At 42.4% G+C, this 21346-nt stretch overlaps 1 protein-coding gene across 4 annotated transcripts in view; it reads right to left on the bottom strand.

Moving 5' to 3' along the window:
• Positions 1-21346, bottom strand: part of FMNL2 (formin like 2) — a 294350-nt gene that overhangs the window by 45029 nt on the left and 227975 nt on the right. For all 4 annotated transcript variants that reach the window (XM_037027832.1, XM_037027835.1, XM_037027833.1 and 1 more), the window contains 3 exons: positions 17866-17974; positions 15500-15576; positions 13721-13814 (listed from right to left, as the gene is read on the bottom strand). In XM_037027832.1, the coding sequence (XP_036883727.1) occupies positions 13721-13814; positions 15500-15576; positions 17866-17974 (280 nt within the window). The remainder of the gene's footprint in view (positions 1-13720; positions 13815-15499; positions 15577-17865; positions 17975-21346) is intronic.

Here is a 21346-nt window from a genome sequence, read left to right as displayed (position 1 = left end):
GCCATGACAGCTGGTCCCCAACAACCCTGCTGAGGTTTTCCCTGGTTGTTGGGGGCCTACTGTCTTCCTCCCTGGGGGGGGAGGAGCTGTTTTATGCTCTGAAATCAAAGGGCTCCCATGACAGGAGAAGATCACTCCAACTTGGCGCTGGCTCTGCTGTCTCCTTGGGATTTGAAGCTGGACATGTTCATCAAATGGAAGCCTTCTGTGACGGAACACCCTTAACTCACTCCACAGAAATAAGAGCTAACAAAAGCGAAACAGCTGAGTGTGTTCTACAATTTACAATTCAACCCTCCTTCCTCGTAAATTAGTCAAATATTTATATCAATCTTGGAGTGGTTATCTGATTATGAGCCAGAGGTTTCATCCACATAATGTTAAACACCCTTTGAAAATACCAGTCACTTTTCCAGATGTTTCCAAATATCCAGATGTTTGGCACCAGGCGCATGAAGCACCCAGATGACCGTTCTACTTTCTGTGCACATATCTTCCTGTGTGGAATAAGGAATTCTGATGTAGAAGCAAAAGGCTATGGAATCCCCTGAGGATAACTTGTTGACACACCACACCTTAAATAAGAAATGCATTTTTATAGCTCCCTTAAAAAAGGATGGCCTTCATTAAATTCTACAGAATACAGCTCCACAATATAATTCTTCATAAATTGTATGAAGAGGTTGTAAGGGTTGGGTTCTCATCTAATGAGAGGGGTGGCCTTCTAAGAAGAGAAAGAGGGCCCCTGAAACCTGTATCCTTTTATTAACCAATGTCACTCCAATAAAGTCAACAAAAAAAGAGAAGAGAATGAGGTATCCCTATACACATGAGCAAAGGGAAGGCCATCTGAGAACACGGAGAGAAGGCCGGGAAGGGAACCCAACCACCGGCCTCCATACCCGAGAAAATAAATTCCCATTACCCCAGCCGTCCCGGGCCTGGTGTTTTGTTATGTCGGCCGCAGATGACTGAGGCACTATTCTCGCTGATTTTTTTATTTTTAGTTTCAGAAAACAGATAATTTTTATAGAAATAGTTAACATTAACGTGCAATAAGTTTATTATGTTATTGTTAACAAAATAAGCTTATCAAAATTTTGCTTGAATTTCTAATATGGTAAATACCAATACATAACCTGTATAAACAAAATTTTTGTTGGGGGGTCCTCAGTAACTTTCAAGAGTGTAAAAAGGGGCCCTGAGGCCAAAGGTTTGAGAACCACTAGATTATTCACCTTTTTATTTTACAAAGACGACAGATTCTTAAAACCCAAAACCTGAGAAGCAAATAAATGGATTTCCTCTAGTAAAATTTTTTGTAATATCTTCGGGGAGTCCACCGAAGATAGCGTGCTTTATATATAGAGAGCACGCTATATAAAGACCAACCACATCCACCGTCTCTCCACCAAGATGAAGTCACGCCATTCAGAGACAGACCAGGTCTCCCTACACAGAAAGGAGCCCCCTAACAATTTACAGGGTAGGGAAAAAAAAAAGACCTCCCTTCGATTCTTATGTGTAACAAGACCAGGGACAATCCCTGGCATTTACCAGCTTGGAAAGCAGCAGTCCTTAACTGCTCTCTAGCTGTCTCTGGGATGTGCCTGCCTCCGTCACAGGGAAGCTCATTATAAGGCTAGATATTCGTTTCTCAAAGCTAAGTGAATGCTAGACCCCAAACAAAAATATGAGAGAAATACAGAAACAGTTCTCTCCCATGTGGTCGACAGTATATATGTTTCTCAAAATTCAGGAAAAATCAGACTCACTGAATTCACCCAAGTAAACAGACATATCCTGGAATGCCTGACCCCCTTAATATCAAATGACCAAGAACAAACACACAAACAACATAAAGATGATTATCTTTTACCAGTGGACTAAACACGTCCTTAATACCTACCACATAGAATACACTGTCTCCTAGTTTTACACCTATTCCTAGAAAATACTTCAAAATGAAAAATTCGCCCTGGCTGGCGTAGCTCAGTGGATTGCGCACAGGCCTGCGAACCACACGATCATGGTTCGATTCCCAGTCAGGACACATGCCTGGGTTCCAGGCCAGTTCCCAGCAGGGGACTCATGAGAGGCAATCATACATTGATATTTCTCTCCCTCTCTCCTTCCCTTCCCCTCTAAGATAAATAAATAAAATCTTTTTTTTTTTAAATGAAAAAGTCAGTGTTGTTCTTAGTGGTGTACCAGTAAATCTGGGGTACCACAAATGTTGCTCATATATCTACTGGTGGGAAATGGGCACTCGTTTTCCATGGCCAAAACCAAACTGCTGAAACAAAGCAGAGCCATAGCTCATGTTACCATGATGAACCATTTCCACCCTCCAGTGACGCAGAGCTGCGGGGGAAAGTTCTGTCAGAGCTCAACGGTACGATGAAGGGTGACCAACGGTGACTGTTGGACCATAACTGGGAACTGCTGAGCCATTTTCTCCTCCTGGTACTTCCATCAACTGTTGTGAGTGAAAACTAAGTATGACTACATCTGTGGCAGACCGAGATACAGAATGAAAGAGCTGGGCTGGAGCCACAGGCACCACCATGGCGAAGGGAGAAAGAACAGTGTTGAACTGCAGTGAGCAGACCAGGGGCTGGGGTATGGGTCCGATGGAGGAGCCGGGAAGGGAACAACCTAAGTAACGACTCGGCAACTCAGTCTTTCAAACACTGCTCAAGCCAGGGACGCTTTCACAGGAAGGCCCTTACTAGCAGCAGGTCCCAAAAGTGTGCCCAGCACTTTCCGGCTGTGGAAGTAGCAAGCTCCTTTGGCGCATTGTGGATTTTTAAAATGAGACTTGGGTTTAGAGATGATACGGCCATTTCTGGACAGTTATAAAAAGGAACTGGGAACTAAAGTCACTATGTAGTCTAAAATCACAGTGACCTATTATCATTTTTAACTTGTTACTACCCTACCAACTAACTAGACTTGGACACATTACTTTTTGTCCTTGTTTATAAATTTTTGTACCTATCATTCTATTATATAGGTACCTAGTTTTTATATCTGCAGTCAAAGAAGCACTTAACTCTTTTCAGATGTAACTATCTGAGTGCATATGCCTAAAACATGGCATGCACACAGGCATGTGTAAACAAAATTTCATACAGCAACATAAAACTATAGACTCGGAATACACATAGAGACCATTTGACTAACTCACCACTGAAGCAGAATTTGTACCCCAAGACAGCAGACCCTGCTGGTATCCTTTCACCCTCTTGACTTACCTTTGTGTTCTGTGCTGGTCCCTTCTAAGCATCCTTCTAGCACATTCTAGCCTGGCCTCCTTACTCTTCTTCTAGACTGGCGCCCTGTAACTTCCTAGTTAAAATCTCCTTTTCTATTTGGATTACACACACACACACACACACACACACACACACACACACCACCTTTGTTTAAGCCTGTTTGCTCATTCAGGTCTTCAGAACTAAAATTCTGATGTTAGGCACTTCGCCATCACTAAAAAATATGAATTTAATAAAAACAAAGCTTATTTCATTCAACTGAGAAAATTCCCATATTTGCTCACCATGGTTATGCTACTTGCCTTCTAATTAAGCGTATACTAATTGAGTAGATTCTCATTCTGCTCTCATGTCAGTCCCCATATTCAGTGGATTGTTTCAATTCTTCCTGACTTTTCTTTAAGTTTGTGAATTCACATCCATTGTCATGGCTACAAACTTGGTCCAGGGCCCAGTCATTTCAGACCTGAAATAGCTATCCTCTAAACTCCAACAACTCTTTCCTGTAACGTATTTTATGCAGAGCATAAAGGTACTATAATTACATAAAGTATCTATCTTAGATTTCCACAGAATCAAATGGAATAGATATAAAGGTGCTTTACACACTGCAAAGTACTTTACTAGTTACTTCCCTTCACCTTTTTCTTTCCCCTCTTAGAGAAAGAGAGAGAGAGAGACTGACTTGTTGTTCCACTTATTCATACATTCACTGGTTGATTCTTTATGTGCCCTCACTGGGCATCGAACCTTGGCTTTTTGGGACAATGTTGTGACCCCCAACCCTGACAGGGCTTCCCTCCTCCTTTTATCTATCTTCTGGTTGAGACTGTTCCATCACGGGTTTCAACTCTCCCCACTATTACTTTCTCAGCAGCTTCATCATGCTTGCCGCCTGCCAGGCTTGACTCCGAACATGGGTCCTAGTCAGATGTTTTTCCTCGTCAGCCCCACATTTATTCTGACTTACCTGCTCTGAGGCAGATTTCATGCCAACCCCTTCTTCTGTCCCTAGAATTCCCTCCTCCAACCAAATCAAGTCTCTTCCTTCTTTTATAATGTTGGTCGAGACCTATCCTTTCTCTTTGGGCCTTAAAAAACAGCACACTTGGTCCTGAATTTTACTAGTAATTTCAAACACTCCAATAATCTACCCAATCTATAACTGTTCCAATGGGTCTTCTTTTTGGCAGAAAACTGAAGGAGTGCATGAACATGTGTAGAAAGTGTTTGGTGTGTTATATAAGATAGACTATGAGGCTTGGAGGTAAATGGATCTGTGTAAAAATCCCAGGGTTGCCATTGACTAATGTATCCCAGTAGGCTTCTTTGCTCTGAATTTCTCTCTCCTCACCCCAACTTCATAGGGTAGATCTCAGAACTGAAGTAATATACACTACCCTACAGACACTCAGCAAGCAATAATGGCACCCTCACTGTTTCTATGTCTGCATAAGCCTTTTCTGTACACATGCTGTAACAACTTCATTGGCTAATGTTTACAACCTAAAGTAAAATGGATTCATGAACTCTACTCACATTTTCTTTCTGAAGATGACTGTTTTTTAGTTTAAAATAAACCAAACAAACAAACCCTTATGTATTGACTACGAAGCCCAACTAAATAAAAATGTGCTTATGTTTTACAAGGATTTAAAATTCAAATGAAATCTGAACCTGACTCAAACAGGAAATCAAGCTCAACAAGCACATTCATTGGCAATAACACCTAAAACTTTAGTTTAAATGATGGTAGGGAATAAAAGCATAAACATAAGCACAGTTGTTAAAGTTTTGAGTTACTGTCTTCCAATTGTTAAGCTTAGCAGACATTTGGTCCTTAAGTAAGTATCTATTAAAGTCAGTCCTGTCTTTCTCAAGAAGAAACAGACTTTGGGGGGCAAAAAATCATACCTTTTAGTTTCTGTCAGACTCGCCTGATCTTAGAGCAGTACTTTTTCCATGGTAAGAAATGCACTTTCCCAACCACTCTTTAGAAGTTCTAAGGAATTTTGATTGTGTTAATTAGTTCTGGAGAAAAGGTAGCAAATCAGCACCTTTATTTGTGGAGACACATTACACAAAGATAACTGAGCATCTTTAGAAAAGACAAGAAGAAGCTGGTCATATGAAATGCTACTAGAAGACAAAATCTAATCCCACCCAGTGGGGACATTTAGCCATGTGAGGCATGATGTTACCCCCCGACACTGCACACGGCAGAAATGAACAGACACACAAAACAGAAGCAACTCTGCCACTTTGAACCCTTTCATTTGTCTCCCTTTGGGGCTTGTTACTATGCAGAAGTACACCTTGATGCTGTTACTCAAAATACACACATATAATATATATTTACACACATATGTATACATGAGATATATATAGGATTTATCTTGTTTTCTTCCTAGTTAACATATCTGGCATAAGCATTTTCCTATTTTAACAGCTCTATTTGAACCTAGAAGCTTACTTAACCAGATGATAAAGTCCGGATCTGGACTTAATGACCACTAAAATAACCTATAGTCCATAATTATTTGACATTTTCAAACAATGATTTCTATATTTACTTAAAAATGAACAGATTAAGAACACTAAAGTATACTTAGGTCCCAAGATACTGACTTTTAAAAAAGATCCTTACTATTCAAGTCAGGAAGGAGTGAGGGTGAGAGGGAACAGGGAAGCAGTGCTTTTGCACAGGAAAAAGAAACCTAGGTGACCCTAAAAGAGACCGTTAACACTGCTCCGCAGGGTAACTTCCAGAATGGCCGCTGAGTCCTCACTGGGAACTGAGAACTCCCATTCTAAGGGCTGTGGGAGTTGGTGATGATACTGCCCAAGCTGCAGGAGCTCTGACTCCAGTTCCGTTGCAACTCACAGCATGCATGTCACACCACTGCCCTTATGCACCTCACAACCACAACAGCATCTTAGTTTCAGGGAAACACTTTCCAAGGGACAGTTCCTCGTTTAGAGACCTGTGCCAGCCTGTTTCAGATTCCAAGGGGTCTCAAAGCAACACACAGCACTCACTACTTTTTTCTCCATGTCTTTCATTGCCATCTTCCCAAAATATGAAATAAGGACACATGCGCCAACTGTCTTACAGTTGGCAAAGGTTTTAGAAGTGGCACTTTTACACGAGTAAAAATAACGAGGAAGCAACACCCTGTTTTTTTTAAGTGGCTGCAGTGAATAAATAGAAAAAACTAAGCTCCCTGTTGTAAAAAAATGCACTCAAAATTGTGGAGAAAAGGGAGGGTCTAATTAAAGTCAGGTTGAAAAGCAAGGCATCTCTACAAACATTCACCAGTTACCACAAGAATCCCATTTGTCCTGGCCACCACTGTCCTCCTGCACTTCCTCTTTCCTTTCTTTTCTTATTTTTAAGTTCCCCCTGGCCCACACGGAAGGAATGTCCTGAAGATGTTACAAGTGAATGGACACAGCAGCTGAGGGAGCCAATGACTGGAGTGAAAGAAAAGGCCCAAGGAATGAGAAATATGAATGGCAAAATTTCTGGAACAAGTCTCAGACCCTGACCACACCCTGCTCTGTTAAAGTGACCTCATGGTGAGCTCACTGCCAACTGACTTCTGGAGCAAAATATAACAGCCATTTCTTTACCCACCAAGAGAGCCTATTTGAACAGCCAATGCCTGGAGAAGACTAGGGAACACATTTCTCCTGCTGCTCTCTGCTACCCTTAGGCTACATAGCAATATGAAGACTCTGGAATAAGCAGTGAGGTTTTTTTCCTGAACTGCCCCTAAATTCCTAGCACACCTTTTCTCTTCCCATACTCTGCTCCCTTTAAGACTGCAGATTCAAGTAAACTAAAGTCCATGAAGCTTTAGTGAGTTGCCACCTTCTTTGCATAAAATGACATCACGAGACTCTGGATAAGATGGCAGTGTAAGCAGACATGGCTCGCCTCTTCGCACAACCACAACCACAACTAAAAAAACAGAACCACCATCACTCAGGATCAGCAGATACTGAGTTGAGAGGAAGTCTGACAACTATGGAACTAAAGAAACCTCATCCATCCAGACTAGCAGGAGGGGAGAAAACGCAGGACAGGCTGGTCCCTCACCCACATGTAGTGGATAAAAATTCAGGATGGACATCCTAGGCGCGTGGAGTCCAAGCCCCACACCCACCCACCCAGGGTTCCAGTGCCAGGAAGATAAACCCCCAAAACTTCTGGCAGCAAAAACCTACAGGGATTGAGTTGGTGGAAGAAACTTCTGGAGCCCCAAGTAGTTTCTCTTAAAGAACCCACACATCAACTCACCTACTCAGACTCACCCCCTCTGGGCTCTAAGGATGGGGTGGTGGCTTGAGGGGCACCAGTAGCTTGCAGGGGAGACTGAGGTATCTGGCATCAAGGCAAGCAGAGGCCAGTGTCCCTTTTCTGGGCCCTCCTCCCTCAGGGCCCACAGACTGTAGAGGTATCTAAGAGTCCACAACCTGGCTAGCACTGTTTGACCCACCGTGGAGATCCCCAGAGAGTCCACCCCACCCAACTTACAGGCCACCCAAGCTACTTTTCCATTTGAATGGCTGGTCTTGGCTCATGCTTCACAACTTCCTTACTAGACAATAAAGACACGGTTGCTAAAGAAGTAACTAGTTCATTACCAGGGGCTCCAGAATCCTATGTAAATAGCTTTCTCCTCCAGAAAAGCTCTCAAAATAGTTTGTCCATAGTACACTGGCTCAAAAGAAGTGGGAACCATTTCTTTCTACCTCCAATGAAAAAGTTTGTAAAACTTCTGGTCCTGAGAAGAAACCGAGTATTGGGTTAAGTTGAGAAAGAAAACAGAGGAACAACTGGAGATATATTGGTGTTTCTCCAAAAGTCACTGAGGTGAGTTGTACTGTCCAAAAATAACCACAGTAGCCTCTCCTACCCTTACACTCCACCATTAAGAAGTGAGGTCATTACCTTCCCCTTTACATCTGGGTTGACCTTTAAGTGATTCACTTAAACCAACAGAATGCAACCGAAGTGACTGCAATGACTTCTGAGACTAGTTCAGAAGGCATGTTGCAACCTCTGTGCCTCTAAACGCCTGCTCTCCTGGTGCTCTTCCCTGTTCACACCTTCTGGAAAGCCAGCTCTCTTCTGGGAGAAGCCCCAGCCGCACGGAGTTCTACGTGGATGCCCTGTGGTTGACAGGCTCCACTGAGCTCTTGAGTCATCACCGCCCAGAAACAAGGCAGAGGAGTGCTGAAGCCCTTGAATCAAGCCCTGCCTCTCGTCAATCAAATCTCCACTGATGAGGCCCTCGGCATGTTGGAACAGGACAGTCATCTCTGCCCTGCACAGCGTGACCTCCTGACCCACAGAATCTATGAGCGGAATAAAACTAAGTTTGGGGTCATGTGTTATGCACAACCAACAACAGTGACAGTTAATCAACAGTCCAGAAAATCATTCCTGTGACTTTGCTTGCTGATCCTAGGAAGAGGGACTGGCTACCGCAGTCTCAGTGAATCAGTCTCATCTAATTCTGGTCTGATATGGTGAAATACACACAGGCTCTGGAACTGTAGCTCCCACAGTCCCATGTTTGATACACCGTACATAGTTCAATGAGACAAAAAAAAAGTACCCTTCCCTCCATATTAAAAATTTTACCACTGAAGGAATTATCGCACAGTCTCGTGCTGGATTTATAATCTTACACCCGCAAACGTTCAAGACGTTGGATTAGATGGGAAGAAACTCAGAAGGATGCTGGAAGGACACCAAAATGTCTGCTCTCCTTCCTGCCCAATTTGGTCCACTGTAAATAAAACTTGACAGGCTTTCTTAAATCAACTTAATAATGTGTAGCACAAGTGCTTTCAGATGCCCAGGAGCTAAACCACATCAGCTTTCTTAGGAAGCTTTCTAGCAAGAGGGAAAATAATGGAGACTGCCAAGAGTGTCCTACACAAGAGAGCTGGTGGCCTTGAGTGACTCATTCACAAGGCTCCATCTATCTGTACTGGAAGGTCAAATGTGGGAAAGAGTTGGGCCTTTAATAACCCAACTCAGGCCTCAGACTGATTTGTTAAAGCCAGATGCTGTCATGTTGGAAGCAGATGAGAACACAGTTATAATCGATCTGGAATCCTGATGAATTCCAGGTGCACCTCCCAGCAGCCCGCCCGGGGGAGCTGGTAGCTCAAAGCCCTCCGAGGGTTTTATTGCTGTCATAGGAGGCTGTTCTGTTGCCAAGTCTACAGGGGCCTCGGTAGTTTTTCCCTTTGATTTCATCTGGGAGCTTTTTTTTTTTTTTTTTGCCAGCTTTGGAGACTTGAAAAGGCAACTTCAGATACATCAAAGAACATAATGGAAAAAGGTAGGAAGACCGAGAAAAACTGAGGAGATCAGGTCTAGGTAGAAGCTTCCTAGGGAAACTACATTAAATACAGTGTTTATGAGCCTCTAGTGGGGCTAGCTGATGTCCTTAAGCATAAGTATAGTTTTATAGCCCAGCAAATTGCTAGCTGTGGTCCATGCTATTTGAGAGAGGAGAAGAAGTATGACCAGACCCCCAAATAGAGTTTATGGTGGTGAGGCTGAGAGGGCACAGCATGAGAGTCGAGCCGTATTTTAGGAGCACCTTTCCATTTTCCAGGCTTGTCTCTTGAGGCTCCTTGTCCACTCTGTGCACTTCTCAACAACCTCCCAGTCAACCCTTTCCTCTGCATGGTAGAGTCAGTTTCTGCTTCTTGCAAACCAGACCCTGAACTAATGCAAATGCCAAAAGAATGACCTTTATTTCCAAATTGCTTTTTCTTCTGTCTGGTAGACTAAATACTCAAAAATATCTAATTGCCATGCAACTAAAAAAGTATCAATTTAAGGAAAGATGGTAAGATGCCCTTCCACATGGCTAAGTGAGCCAATAAGAAAAAACATGACTCCTTGTTCTCACCCTTATCCTCATCCCAGGACCATAAATGTTCATAAAGACATGTTTCAACACCAAAACCAGACACATTAATTTCATTTGAAAAAAACAACTTTTAAATCCTCACACCCAAGGATATGTTTATTGATTTTTAGAGGGAGAGGAAGGGGGAGAGAGAGACAGACATTGATGTGAGAACATCAATCGGTTGCCTCCCATATGCACCTCAATTGGGGGACTGAGCCCACAACCTAGGTATGTGCCCTGACTGGGAATCAAACCCACAACATTTTGGTGTATGGGACTATGCTCCAACTAACTGAGCCACTGCCAGTGCTGGGGGAAAAAATTTTAAGATGATAGAATTCAAGGAGAATAATGGTTGACTTACAAGTTTAGTTTTCAGCTGTTCACTACTATACCCACATTGTCAGTTATATCACAAAACAGGGCTGGTAGAAGTCTGCCATCTGAATTTATGTAACTGGAACTCATTTATCATCATATACACTGAGGTGCTCACTCAATGTATTAGGTCCCAACCCCTACACCCACTGAAAGTAAGTCCTTGGTTTAATGTTCTTACCACCATCAGATATCATTAAATTAGAAGTGCTCTCTATTTTCCTCAAACATGTACTTCAGAGATAAGATGTACAGAAAGATTCTTTGCAAAAAGGAAAAAGTATAAGAAAACCAAAGTTGCTGGGATTCTGAGTATTAACGGAAATATGATAATGAGGTAATCACAGACAAAAATCTATCAAGAGGTAAAAAATACCTTCCTTCAATTTATATCTGAGTTAAAAAGTGGTAATCAAACAGGACAGAACCAGTTTATCCGTTGAACAAATGGGCAGGGGGGATCCTGCTAGGTACACAAGACGCATGGCCTTCTTCCTCCAGCAGCTGGGGCCACGTCACAGCAGTGAGCTCCACTGTGCTCTACCAGTGATCAAAGCCCAAAGGGTCCGGTACTCGAATGCATACCACTTTATGCAAAAAATAATAATAAACGCTGACACTTAATATGGAACCTCACCACCACCATACGCTACTCCCCACTGCAAAAACAGGGATTACCCCTCCATCCTTCTTAAGGAGATGGATGGAATCTTAATTTACTAAGTGGGATAAAAGGCTTTAAAAACAATCTTCTTCTTGGGCAAAGGCTGCTCTTTGGCCCTACTCCCTGGTATCTTGGTACCTGGAATGGTACTCTCTCTGCCAGCAGCAGCTCAGTAGGTATTACTCACCGACCAAAACCCTATTTGCACAGGCATCTGAGATCACAGGACAACTTTTCCTAATCGGGAACAGCTGGTTCCCAAACCACCCTAAACCCAAAAGATTCCAATGACATTTTGGCTAAAAGATTAAAGAATACACTGTGATGTTCAAGAAAAATAAGATCTACTCATACAAAAATGAGAGAAAAAAGAAAAAAAGTGGGGATTTGAAAGACTCTGGGCTGTGAGTGGCATTCCTTCCCCCACCCCTCAAAAAAGACAAGATCAATACAAAAACACTTTTTCACCCCAAGACTGAACAGGTAAACAGGTCAGTGCTCCTGGGACTCGTCCACAAGAATAAAGTTCCTCAGGGGCACGCTTCTGCCCCACCCTCACGCACAAGGCCATGAGAACACATGGGCCCCACAGCCTGAGGTCAGTGCAGGCCAGCAGCACACACAGAACCAGCTCTATCCTCCTCCCTTCTCCCATGGGGCAGGTGCTTCTCCCAGATGCAAATGTCTACCTGGGGAAAACCAGAACTTAAACACCCACCACTACTCATAAGCAATTACAGAAATGAGGAAGATTTTAGTTAAAGCTCTAAAAATTCAAAGTCAAAACTAATTAGTTCTCATCAGGACCAGCCAGTGAGGTTTTCTAACTAAGTACACACTGCACTCACCCGAAATGCCTAATCCACATACAGTGTTAACACCGATAGACAAAACTCATTTCTGCAAGTATCTGTGTGCCTATTACACATGGGAAGAACATTCTGGTTTACCTAAGGAAAAACACAATTAACATTCATCCTATGAATTACTGACTTTAATTACCACTGATTCTGTGCAATTATAACTTCAGGACATAATCTGACCCACAGCATAATCATATGCTTGTTATATAATTCATATTATAACAGGTCACTGATAACTGCGTAGTAAGTGCTTCCAGTATGAAACAGATACGCTATGTGATATGTTCACAGGATGCAGGGCTGGGGAGCGGCTCCAAGGTCCTTCCTAACTCTTGCTTTCCCTCAGGAGATTCACACAGAGCTGGGCCCCGAGGTCACCTGAAACGACGTTCAGAATAAGGAGCACCGAATCCTGACCTGGCTCTGTCCCTTATCTGGCTATATGACTGTGGCCAACAGTATATCTGGAATTTTAGTCTATTCTTCTGTAAGAGGGGATATTAGTACTTGTCTTACCATGTTCTTACAGAATCCAATGATCAGATTCTATATTTGGATCAACAACACGTTGTCAAAGTTCTTATAGAATCCAATGATTTCCCGTGTGTTTCTGGCACAGTCCCTGGCCTATACGGTAGGTCCTCAATACACACTAGCTGGGTTCTACTCCAGAGGCCCTCTGGAAAGATGAGAGAGAGTCTGGCAGTCCCACTGATCCAGATTTTAATCTCATGTTGATTTTAATCCAGAAGCATCTGGAATCAAATGGGATTGCCAGAATAAGGCATAACATGGCCGAGGGTCCGATGGTAACCTCCGAGATCCCTCAATTACTTCCGTCATGTCGCACTCAAAGTAGCCTCAGATGCTGGGCACCCTAGCGCACACTAGGGGAGCTAACAGGCACTGTTCCTGGCCCTGCTAAGGGAAAACGCCACCACTAAGGGAAACTGGCTATGACTGCAGTTTTGATGTCTTCATCAAAAGACATCACCCTTGGGTGATGCATCACCTTTGGGCCAGCACCCTTGGTGTCATACTGTTCATACGTAACTGTTTCTTCTTTTGTAGTCATTTAATTTCCATTTCCAATCATGCGTGCCCACTGGTTTATCGTTTTCCTAGAACAGGATCACCTGGTTAAGATTACTCACTGCTAAAATCTGTGTCTGTGTGGATTTGATACGTTTTTCATAGTATCCAGCAAAGTAATTGATAATACACATGATCTGAGGGAACTAACTGTGAGGAAAGAGTTCATGGAACTTACATGGTAGATGCTTGAGTATCACCCATAATGAAAACCACATACAGTTAACAAAACCTGTGTTCAAACTGGCTATCCCACGTTCTCCAAGGAAAAATGAGTACTGCAAACAGTGTTTAAGTTTTCTTGGAAATGACACACCAAAGAACGTTTAATGCATCCATTTAAGAACGTTTAATGCATCCAGCACTCCCTCATTGACGTCTTAGAAAGTTAACAATTATACCACTCAGACCCAAGAATAAAGATGAAATCATTTCGTTCAAAGATGTCCAAATACAAGATGTTTGTGTGAAGATTCTTTTTAAAACTAAAGAGCCTCCTACCTCCTTAAAGTTGTCAAATGCTGATAAAATGATTTCATGCCCGCCTCTGACAAGACAGACGGCTGCCAACAATTCTAACACAAGGGCCTTTGTTCTGTCAAAACAAGAAGAAAAGGAAAACCACACGTCAGCGAAAGTGACAAGATGAAATCGGCTGTTCCTTGATTCCAAGATGAATGTGATAAAAAATATTTGTCCATGTATATTTTTTAAACGTTCACGAAGATATGGATATACTAAATTACATATCTAAACCTTTCCCTACTTCTATAACACGTGATCCACCCAGGGTAGCGGACATGGAGACATAACACTTGCTACCTTACAAATTATTCACTGATGAAAATTAATTCTGGGAAGATCGGTCTTTTAGTCCCATCATTAGATCACTTAGTACAATATGGCTGAAAAGGTCTTTTCAGTGAGCTAAAGGCAAAAGGAAACTTGGAAATATTCAAGAAAACAAACCACTGTTTAAACATTGTCTCTGGTTTTAGAGGCAGAGATATAACATTTGCCAAGAAAGTTCAAAATCAATTGAAATTAATGCCCCACATTTCAAAGCTGCTAATTGGCACACAGTGCCATAAAAATCCCCTGTGACTGTGCAAGGTCCCGCCCTTTCTCTTCTTCCTCCACAGGAGATCTGAAAGGGGCTGGGTTTCGGCTCTACCAACACAAGGATATTTTTTGTGACTCAAGAAAGAAAATAAAACTCCATCTGAAATATGTTTAGAAGGAGAACCCAGAGATACATTCCAAGTTTTTCTAACACAATGTCAAGGACAGCATTGTTTCTTCACCATAAGATGATTTCAGTATTTCACCATTTTCTGGACTAAAGGCTATTACTGACCTCTAAACAAATACCCATCTGATGACCACAATGTCAATTATCTTAAGGACAATGAATCATGACCTCCCTGTGAGGAAGGACAGGGACACAGAGAGGCTCAACTACTTACGGCTATAGTAAACTAAGGAAGCACTCACAAAGATGCAAAAGTTTTAATCCGGGGAAGTTTGAAATAATAGTATCAACATCTAAACAGGACTTCATGGTTTGCACTGCAGTCCCAATCAGAAAGGGTCTAATGTATAACCAGATTTCTGTACTTGAATTAACAGTTTTCAGACATACATTCTATACAGAGGTACTGATAAAAGAGAACAATACGTTTCAAGTGCAGCATGCCTCACTAGAATGTGAAACAACACAGTAGAATAACTAAAATGAATTAATGAAGACAGGCTTCTACAAGTGATCTGTGATGTGAACAATATATGGCCTTTATAGGAAAGCCATATATAGGAATATAAAGGGAAATCTGTCTACACAAGTATTTTTTGTTATTTGTGTTTCTTTTTTCATTGGTAACAAAAGCTTCATATCTAAATACTGCAAGTGAAGTGTGGACAAGGGGCTGTGCTTCTAGTTAGCTTTTGGCAATATCTGGTGTATCTAAGCTATATCCGTACTGGCATCCTGGCAACCTGATGCTCTCTACCAAATTTTGTTACATTTGCAAGGATGCTAAGAAATAGCCTCAAAAGGAATGAAAGCTTAAGGAGAAGAAAGAATGAGCGGCGGAGTTGTCAGTTGCTCAACTCTGCCACACGTAAGACTGCAACTTAGCTGTTCCACGTGGCCAAGGAATCTACTGGCAATCCCATTTCAGAGAGTCGCACTTGAAAGTGTTCGAACTCTAACTTCAGTGTCACCGAGCCCTCTGCTCTCCCTGGTTAGATGTAAACTGGTGCATCACAACTCAGGCTTACCTCGGGTTCTTGTTGTTCAAGCTCAGTGCAATCTCGTTGACAGCGTGTGGGTGAGACATGACCATGTTGAAACCATACTGTAATTAATGTGCAAAAAACAAAGTATTAGGAGTCGACTTAGGGGAGTGTCAATGTCGATTGAAAGGCGTTTCCACCTAATACCATTTCTAACATCATAAATACATTTATGTCTCTAGTACATCACTCTCTAAACATATTTCCCAGAAAATTTTCAGGAATGATGATGCTACTATTAAGGGACCCCATTTCCATTCTTTATGAATGAACTTCATGTTTCTCTTCATTAAAATGGTGAAAAAAATTCCTGCCCAGGGATTTTCAATCCTGGCTGCTTGTTAAATTCACCCAGAAGAGCAAACAAAACGAAACATTGATGCTCAAAGACAGGACCCTGGCATTGAGTCTTTTTAAGCTTTCAGAGGGACTCTGCAGTGAATAACCACCGCACCAGTCCCTCCTCTGTGTGATGGCCCGCAGGACCAAAGCCGAGGAAAGCCCCCACTGCTCAGAGGCATATTACCTCATCCTATAAAATGAAGTAAGTTCAATGACAGGCTCAAGAATCACTGTTGATTCTACTGAGCTGAGGATTATTCCTTGTCATCCAAACGTACCTCTTATCTCATGACCTTATGTCCAATGACACTGAGAAAATATAAGCAGAAAAAAGCTTCCAACAGCTTCCACCATCACCTGCATAACTCCCACACAGACATGCGGATTACCTCCTCACATCTTCCTAAAGAGAAGCTCTCCCCCGCTCCGATCTAAGGCCAAGCCCTTCACTTGACTCCTCGACTCCATTCCCTCTCACCTACTCCAGAGTATATACTCCAGCAATTCTCCCCTCCCCTATCATTATTTTTCCCTCCCTGATTCATCACCATTAACATGAAGACAGGATGCAAATCACCTTACCCTAAGTAACAATAACCACCACCAAAAATCTTGACCCTCCGACCAGTGTCCAGCTACTGCCTCGTGTCTCTGCCACCTCTACAGCAAAACTCCAACACCCAGACTCCCATTCCTCTCCTGTTCTCTCCTGAAGCCACCCCAGTCAGACACGTCATCACCGCCACTCCAGGGAAACTGCGTGTGCCAAGATCACCAATGCCCCACCCTTTGCTGGAGCCCACGGTCAACCCTCACTCGTCCACATGACTTACAGCAGCAGCACTGGACACAGCGAACACGCTCTTCTGGAAACCGTTCCTGTCCTTGGCATCTACCCCCCTGCCTACTTACTTCTAAGTCTCCCTCGCTAGTTTTTCCTAATCACTCTGACATTTAACATAATGCCCCATGGTTATCTGGGACTCCTCGGCTTCTCTGCGTGCCCCTGTAGATCTCACTCACTTAACAGGCTTCGCGTCCCATCTATTAACTCCCAGATTTGTTTGTCCAGCCAGACCTCTGCCTTGAACTCCAGATGGCACATCTGAACACCTATTTAAGGTCCCTATTTGATGTCCTTGCACATCTCAAAGTTAACATCCTTCCCAAAGAACTCCTAGTCATGTGTCCCAGACCTGCTCGTGCGGCAGCCCTCCTATCTTCACGGACAGCGAATGCATCGCACAGGTGCCAGGGCAGACGCCCTGGAGCCGCCCTCGCCACACGGCCAATGTTGCTGCCTTTGCCATCCAAGTCACACCAGGATCTTGCGACCCCTCGTCCTCTCTACTCCTGTAGTCCTGGTCCACACCACCATCCACGCTCACCTCAGTTAAAGCTACAGACTCCTAAATGGTCTACGCCTTGTTGTCTTCGTCCCCCAAGGCTACTCCCAAATCCAAACCAGAGCAATCATGACAAATTTCAGTGTCAGATCAACTCACATTTTTCCTCCGATTCCCTCAATAGCTTTTCACCCATACTGATGCCAATGTCCCTGCTCTGGCTTATAAAGCCCTACACAATCAAGAAGCCCTGTCAGCTTCAGATTTCGTCTTCTACTTTTCCCTCTTCCTCATTCTGATCCAGCCAGCCCGCCCTCTTCTCTGTGCCTGGAAAACATCGGACTCAGTCCTGTCTCGAGGCCTTTGCTGGCACTCTCCTCTCTGCCTAGAGTCTTCCTTCACTAATATCCCAAGTAATCTAGACAGGTGTACCGCTGCAGGAGGCAAACATCTTCCTTTTAAATACATTACTGAAGCTAATTAAAATAGGAGGGCAATGATCAAATCTTGAGCATTAGAACACACCAGACCTTTCTTTTCCAACAGAATCCCACCAAATCCTCATATTTACCTCAAAGACAAATAATACAAAGAAACCAAAAAGAACAAGATTGGAGTCTGACAAATTCAAGTTCTTCTGAAGGATTAGAACCACAAGCCTACCTGATAGTTCATGATGGCACGTAAACACATGATACAGACGTGGACGTCGTCTTTCTTACTGACTAATCTTGAATTCTTCAAGGTTCTTCTGCTTGGCAAAGTATTATATCTACAAATAAAAAGGGAAACTTCTATAAAACTATAGATTACACTCTTAGCATAGGCACAAGCACTGAAAAAATGGACATCATTCTCTACCTTCACCTGCACCTCGTTGAGGACTGCAGGTCAAAACCACCACCAATAAACCCATTACCAAAAAGCCACTCCTGTGTATGTGAGACACACATTAATTGTGCGGACTGGTTTATCACTTGTTGGGCCTGACAGCCATAAACAATGAAATTCAATTCCACTCAAACAGGTGACAAATCAGACTATGTGGGATTCAACAACCTCCAGCTCCTGATCAGTAGGTCAAGCAAGATTTGCAGTGATCTGGGACAGCATGCATGCAGACTGCACTTGCAAACAAGCGAAGGGGTAAAACTTAGCCCATATATTGGCCTCCAACCACGGATACCACTTTAACTACACCTTCCCATGAGTGCTCTTAGGAGTCCAGGATTCAGAGTTTAAGTGTAGGCAAGGTCATCATGCATCAGCAACTTTGGTATCAGCCTATGATATGGAACCCTTATAATATGCATGACCTGAATAGTATACAAATGCCTCCACAGCCTGAGCCCTCACCTAAAGCCTGGAATGGTGGCTGAAACTTGGATGGGAATATGCTGATATTTCACAGGGTTGAGATGTCTCAATGGCAGGATCCACTCTACAGATCCTACACTGCTAAGCCTTAGTAGTGTGTCTGCAGATTTATCAGAGCCTACAAGCGTAAAGAAGTAACAATATAACATGGTGCGAGCAGAAAGTATGACAACACTGAAGTCAGTTTTCTCTCCAACTCCATCCTGAAATAAAGCAAATTTCAACTCCTCCCCTATGGAGTCAGTGACAAGTGTTACACAAAAGAAGCTACAGCTGTTCCTTTTCAAATTAAACTAATTTAAATTTTTAAGGAAGTGAGGATTAACACAGTTTTCAAAAGTCCTACAGGTGCAAGCTAGAAGTTGAAAACTGAAATGACAGTTTTTTGAAACTGTTCTGCTGAGAAGCCTGTTTAAATTTTATTTTCTATTCAAAAACTGTCAAATAAAAGAAAGAAGACTCTATCACATGAGCCAAATAAATTTTTGACAAACAGTTCAATACATCCCTTTCTTCAATGTACCTGAATGTGTACAACTTAGCTTGCTCACCATGCTGGTTAGAAGAAAAATGCTTTACTCCTGGACTTCCTATAGCATTCACACTGGGAAATAACGTTTCAGCAATGGAAGTTGGCCTCATTCATTTTGGAATGCAAAAACAAAGTTAAGGAAACAAATTCAGATTTTGGTATCTGTAAGCCTGATTTCAAGATCTAAGATGTGACTTTAAAATGTGTCACTTTGCCATAACCACTGCCAAAGCAGGACTGCTAACACGCTTGATGGAGATCTCACAGAGACTGGTGCACCTTCGAACAGTGACCACACGCCAGTCTGGCCCAAGAACATGTTGATCTTTTTAGTCTGCATCCGAAATCCTGTCCCCTCCTCTACCATCCTGATTTTAACCTCAGTCTTGTGTTTCTTTAGTGCAACCACTTGTTAGGTACAGAAGAGTTGATTAGAGGGCTAGCCATCATTATTAATTAAAAGCAATTGTTATTAGTGTAAAAGTACCAGAGAGTAAGTTTAAAAAGAAAAGGTAATGTCTAGAGAATCAACCATCCTTTGCTAAACTGTGTTTATGGGCAGCAATGACTGCAGAAGAGCTACTGGCCAACGCAAGCTACTCGTTAAGAAGGTAGGGCAGGTCGTTCTACGCAGTCTCACATTTCTGCACCACTTCCAAGTAAATTTTAATGACTGTGGCAAGTGGATCAAGTTTATACATTTATGGTGTTTCCTAAGAGATGCAAAGTAACACAACAGCTTCCTTACTTTTATTTACTAATCTAGGCCTTCAGATACATAGTAGCAAGACTCTAAAGAGCCAAAATGTCTTTGTCATCATTTGCAAAAACAAGCACAGATTGATTCATTAAAGAGTATTCTATTTACTAAATATTAACACAAAAACTTCTTGTTGCAGATGGTTAATCTCAAATAGATACTCTGGACCAGCACTTAAAATATATTTAATATGAAATAGCACACGATATTTATCAGTATTAAGAAGCTGAGAAAATATATAATATATGATATCAATAGATAAAAACAATGTGTTTCTTTATTAATAAGTCTATGGTTAAAAACAATAGAGCTGAAAGCTTTTTACTCAAGTACATTGTATTTAGTCTAGATTTTTTTCTCCAACTTTTGGTTTATTTAGGCAGTAATGGCAACATCTGCACTTGTATTCAAATCATAGTATTACAATAAATACAGAACACCACCACCCCAACCAATAAGAACAAGAAGCAGAGTGACGACAGCCGAATGAGATCTGTGATGTCCCTTACCTGATACAGGTGAGAAAACTGAAGCCCAGAAAAGTCAGATGCTCGGAGCAAACAGGAGAAAAGAGAGGAGAGGAGACCAGACCAGACCCCACATCTCTTCACTGGGATTCAGGGCCATCACTTTCTACAAGATGCTTCTCGACCTGACTTAGTGACAACACGTCCACTTCCTACAGCCATCTGTGCTGACAAGCTCCTTGTCAAACGGTCGCATCCTGCCATCCTGACTTTTGTGCTGCAGTGCTACACAGGTGTCATTCTCCCCACCCCCCAGTAATCACTGCCCCCCGCAGGACTAAGGCTTAGTTTGCTGACGACAGTAGCACCTGGTCATCTTCTTCACAACACAGGGGCCAATCCACTTGGTGAGCAGTTTTCTTTTTGAATTCTTTATCCTATATCACTTACCAGAAAAGTGTGAATTTTTTAGCTTCATAGGAAATTCTGCAGTATACTGTTCATTCTAATTTTCTGCCGTTAAGTAAATGTACCCTGATTAATGTCGCAACTCTTTACTTCTACAAATACGATATTTGCAAAGGACTTAGTTTAGGGTCACCTTAAATCTCCAAAGCTAGATTTTAGGGACTATGCCACAGGTTAGCATGTACATCAATCTACTCTTCCACATTCACATTTTGTTGAATTTGACAATCTATAGAATAAGATATTACATTTATTTGCTTTATCATCTGAGTAACTTATTATACCCTTTTCCTTTTTGGACAGGTTTTAAATGCAGCTGCAAAGCACAACAGTGATACTACCCCAAAAACCCTATTCCTGTGGACCTAGTTTTAATAGATTCCCCCAAGTTGACTCCAAAACATCCACGAAATTAGAACTAACAATAGACACAGCCACCTTACCACAACAAGGACACCTGGACAAGGTGAGCGAGCTAGAAGAACTGGCCTCCAGTGTTCTCTGCCAGCCACGGAAAATCAGCCTGAATCTCTTGTTGAA

Source organism: Sturnira hondurensis, unplaced genomic scaffold (assembly GCF_014824575.4).
Source record: "Sturnira hondurensis isolate 20B ecotype Veracruz unplaced genomic scaffold, ASM1482457v3 Scaffold0019428, whole genome shotgun sequence".
Lineage (NCBI taxonomy): Eukaryota > Metazoa > Chordata > Mammalia > Chiroptera > Phyllostomidae > Sturnira > Sturnira hondurensis.
The sequence above is the reverse complement of the archived record's forward strand: the minus strand, read 5'-3'. Positions and strand labels throughout refer to the sequence as shown.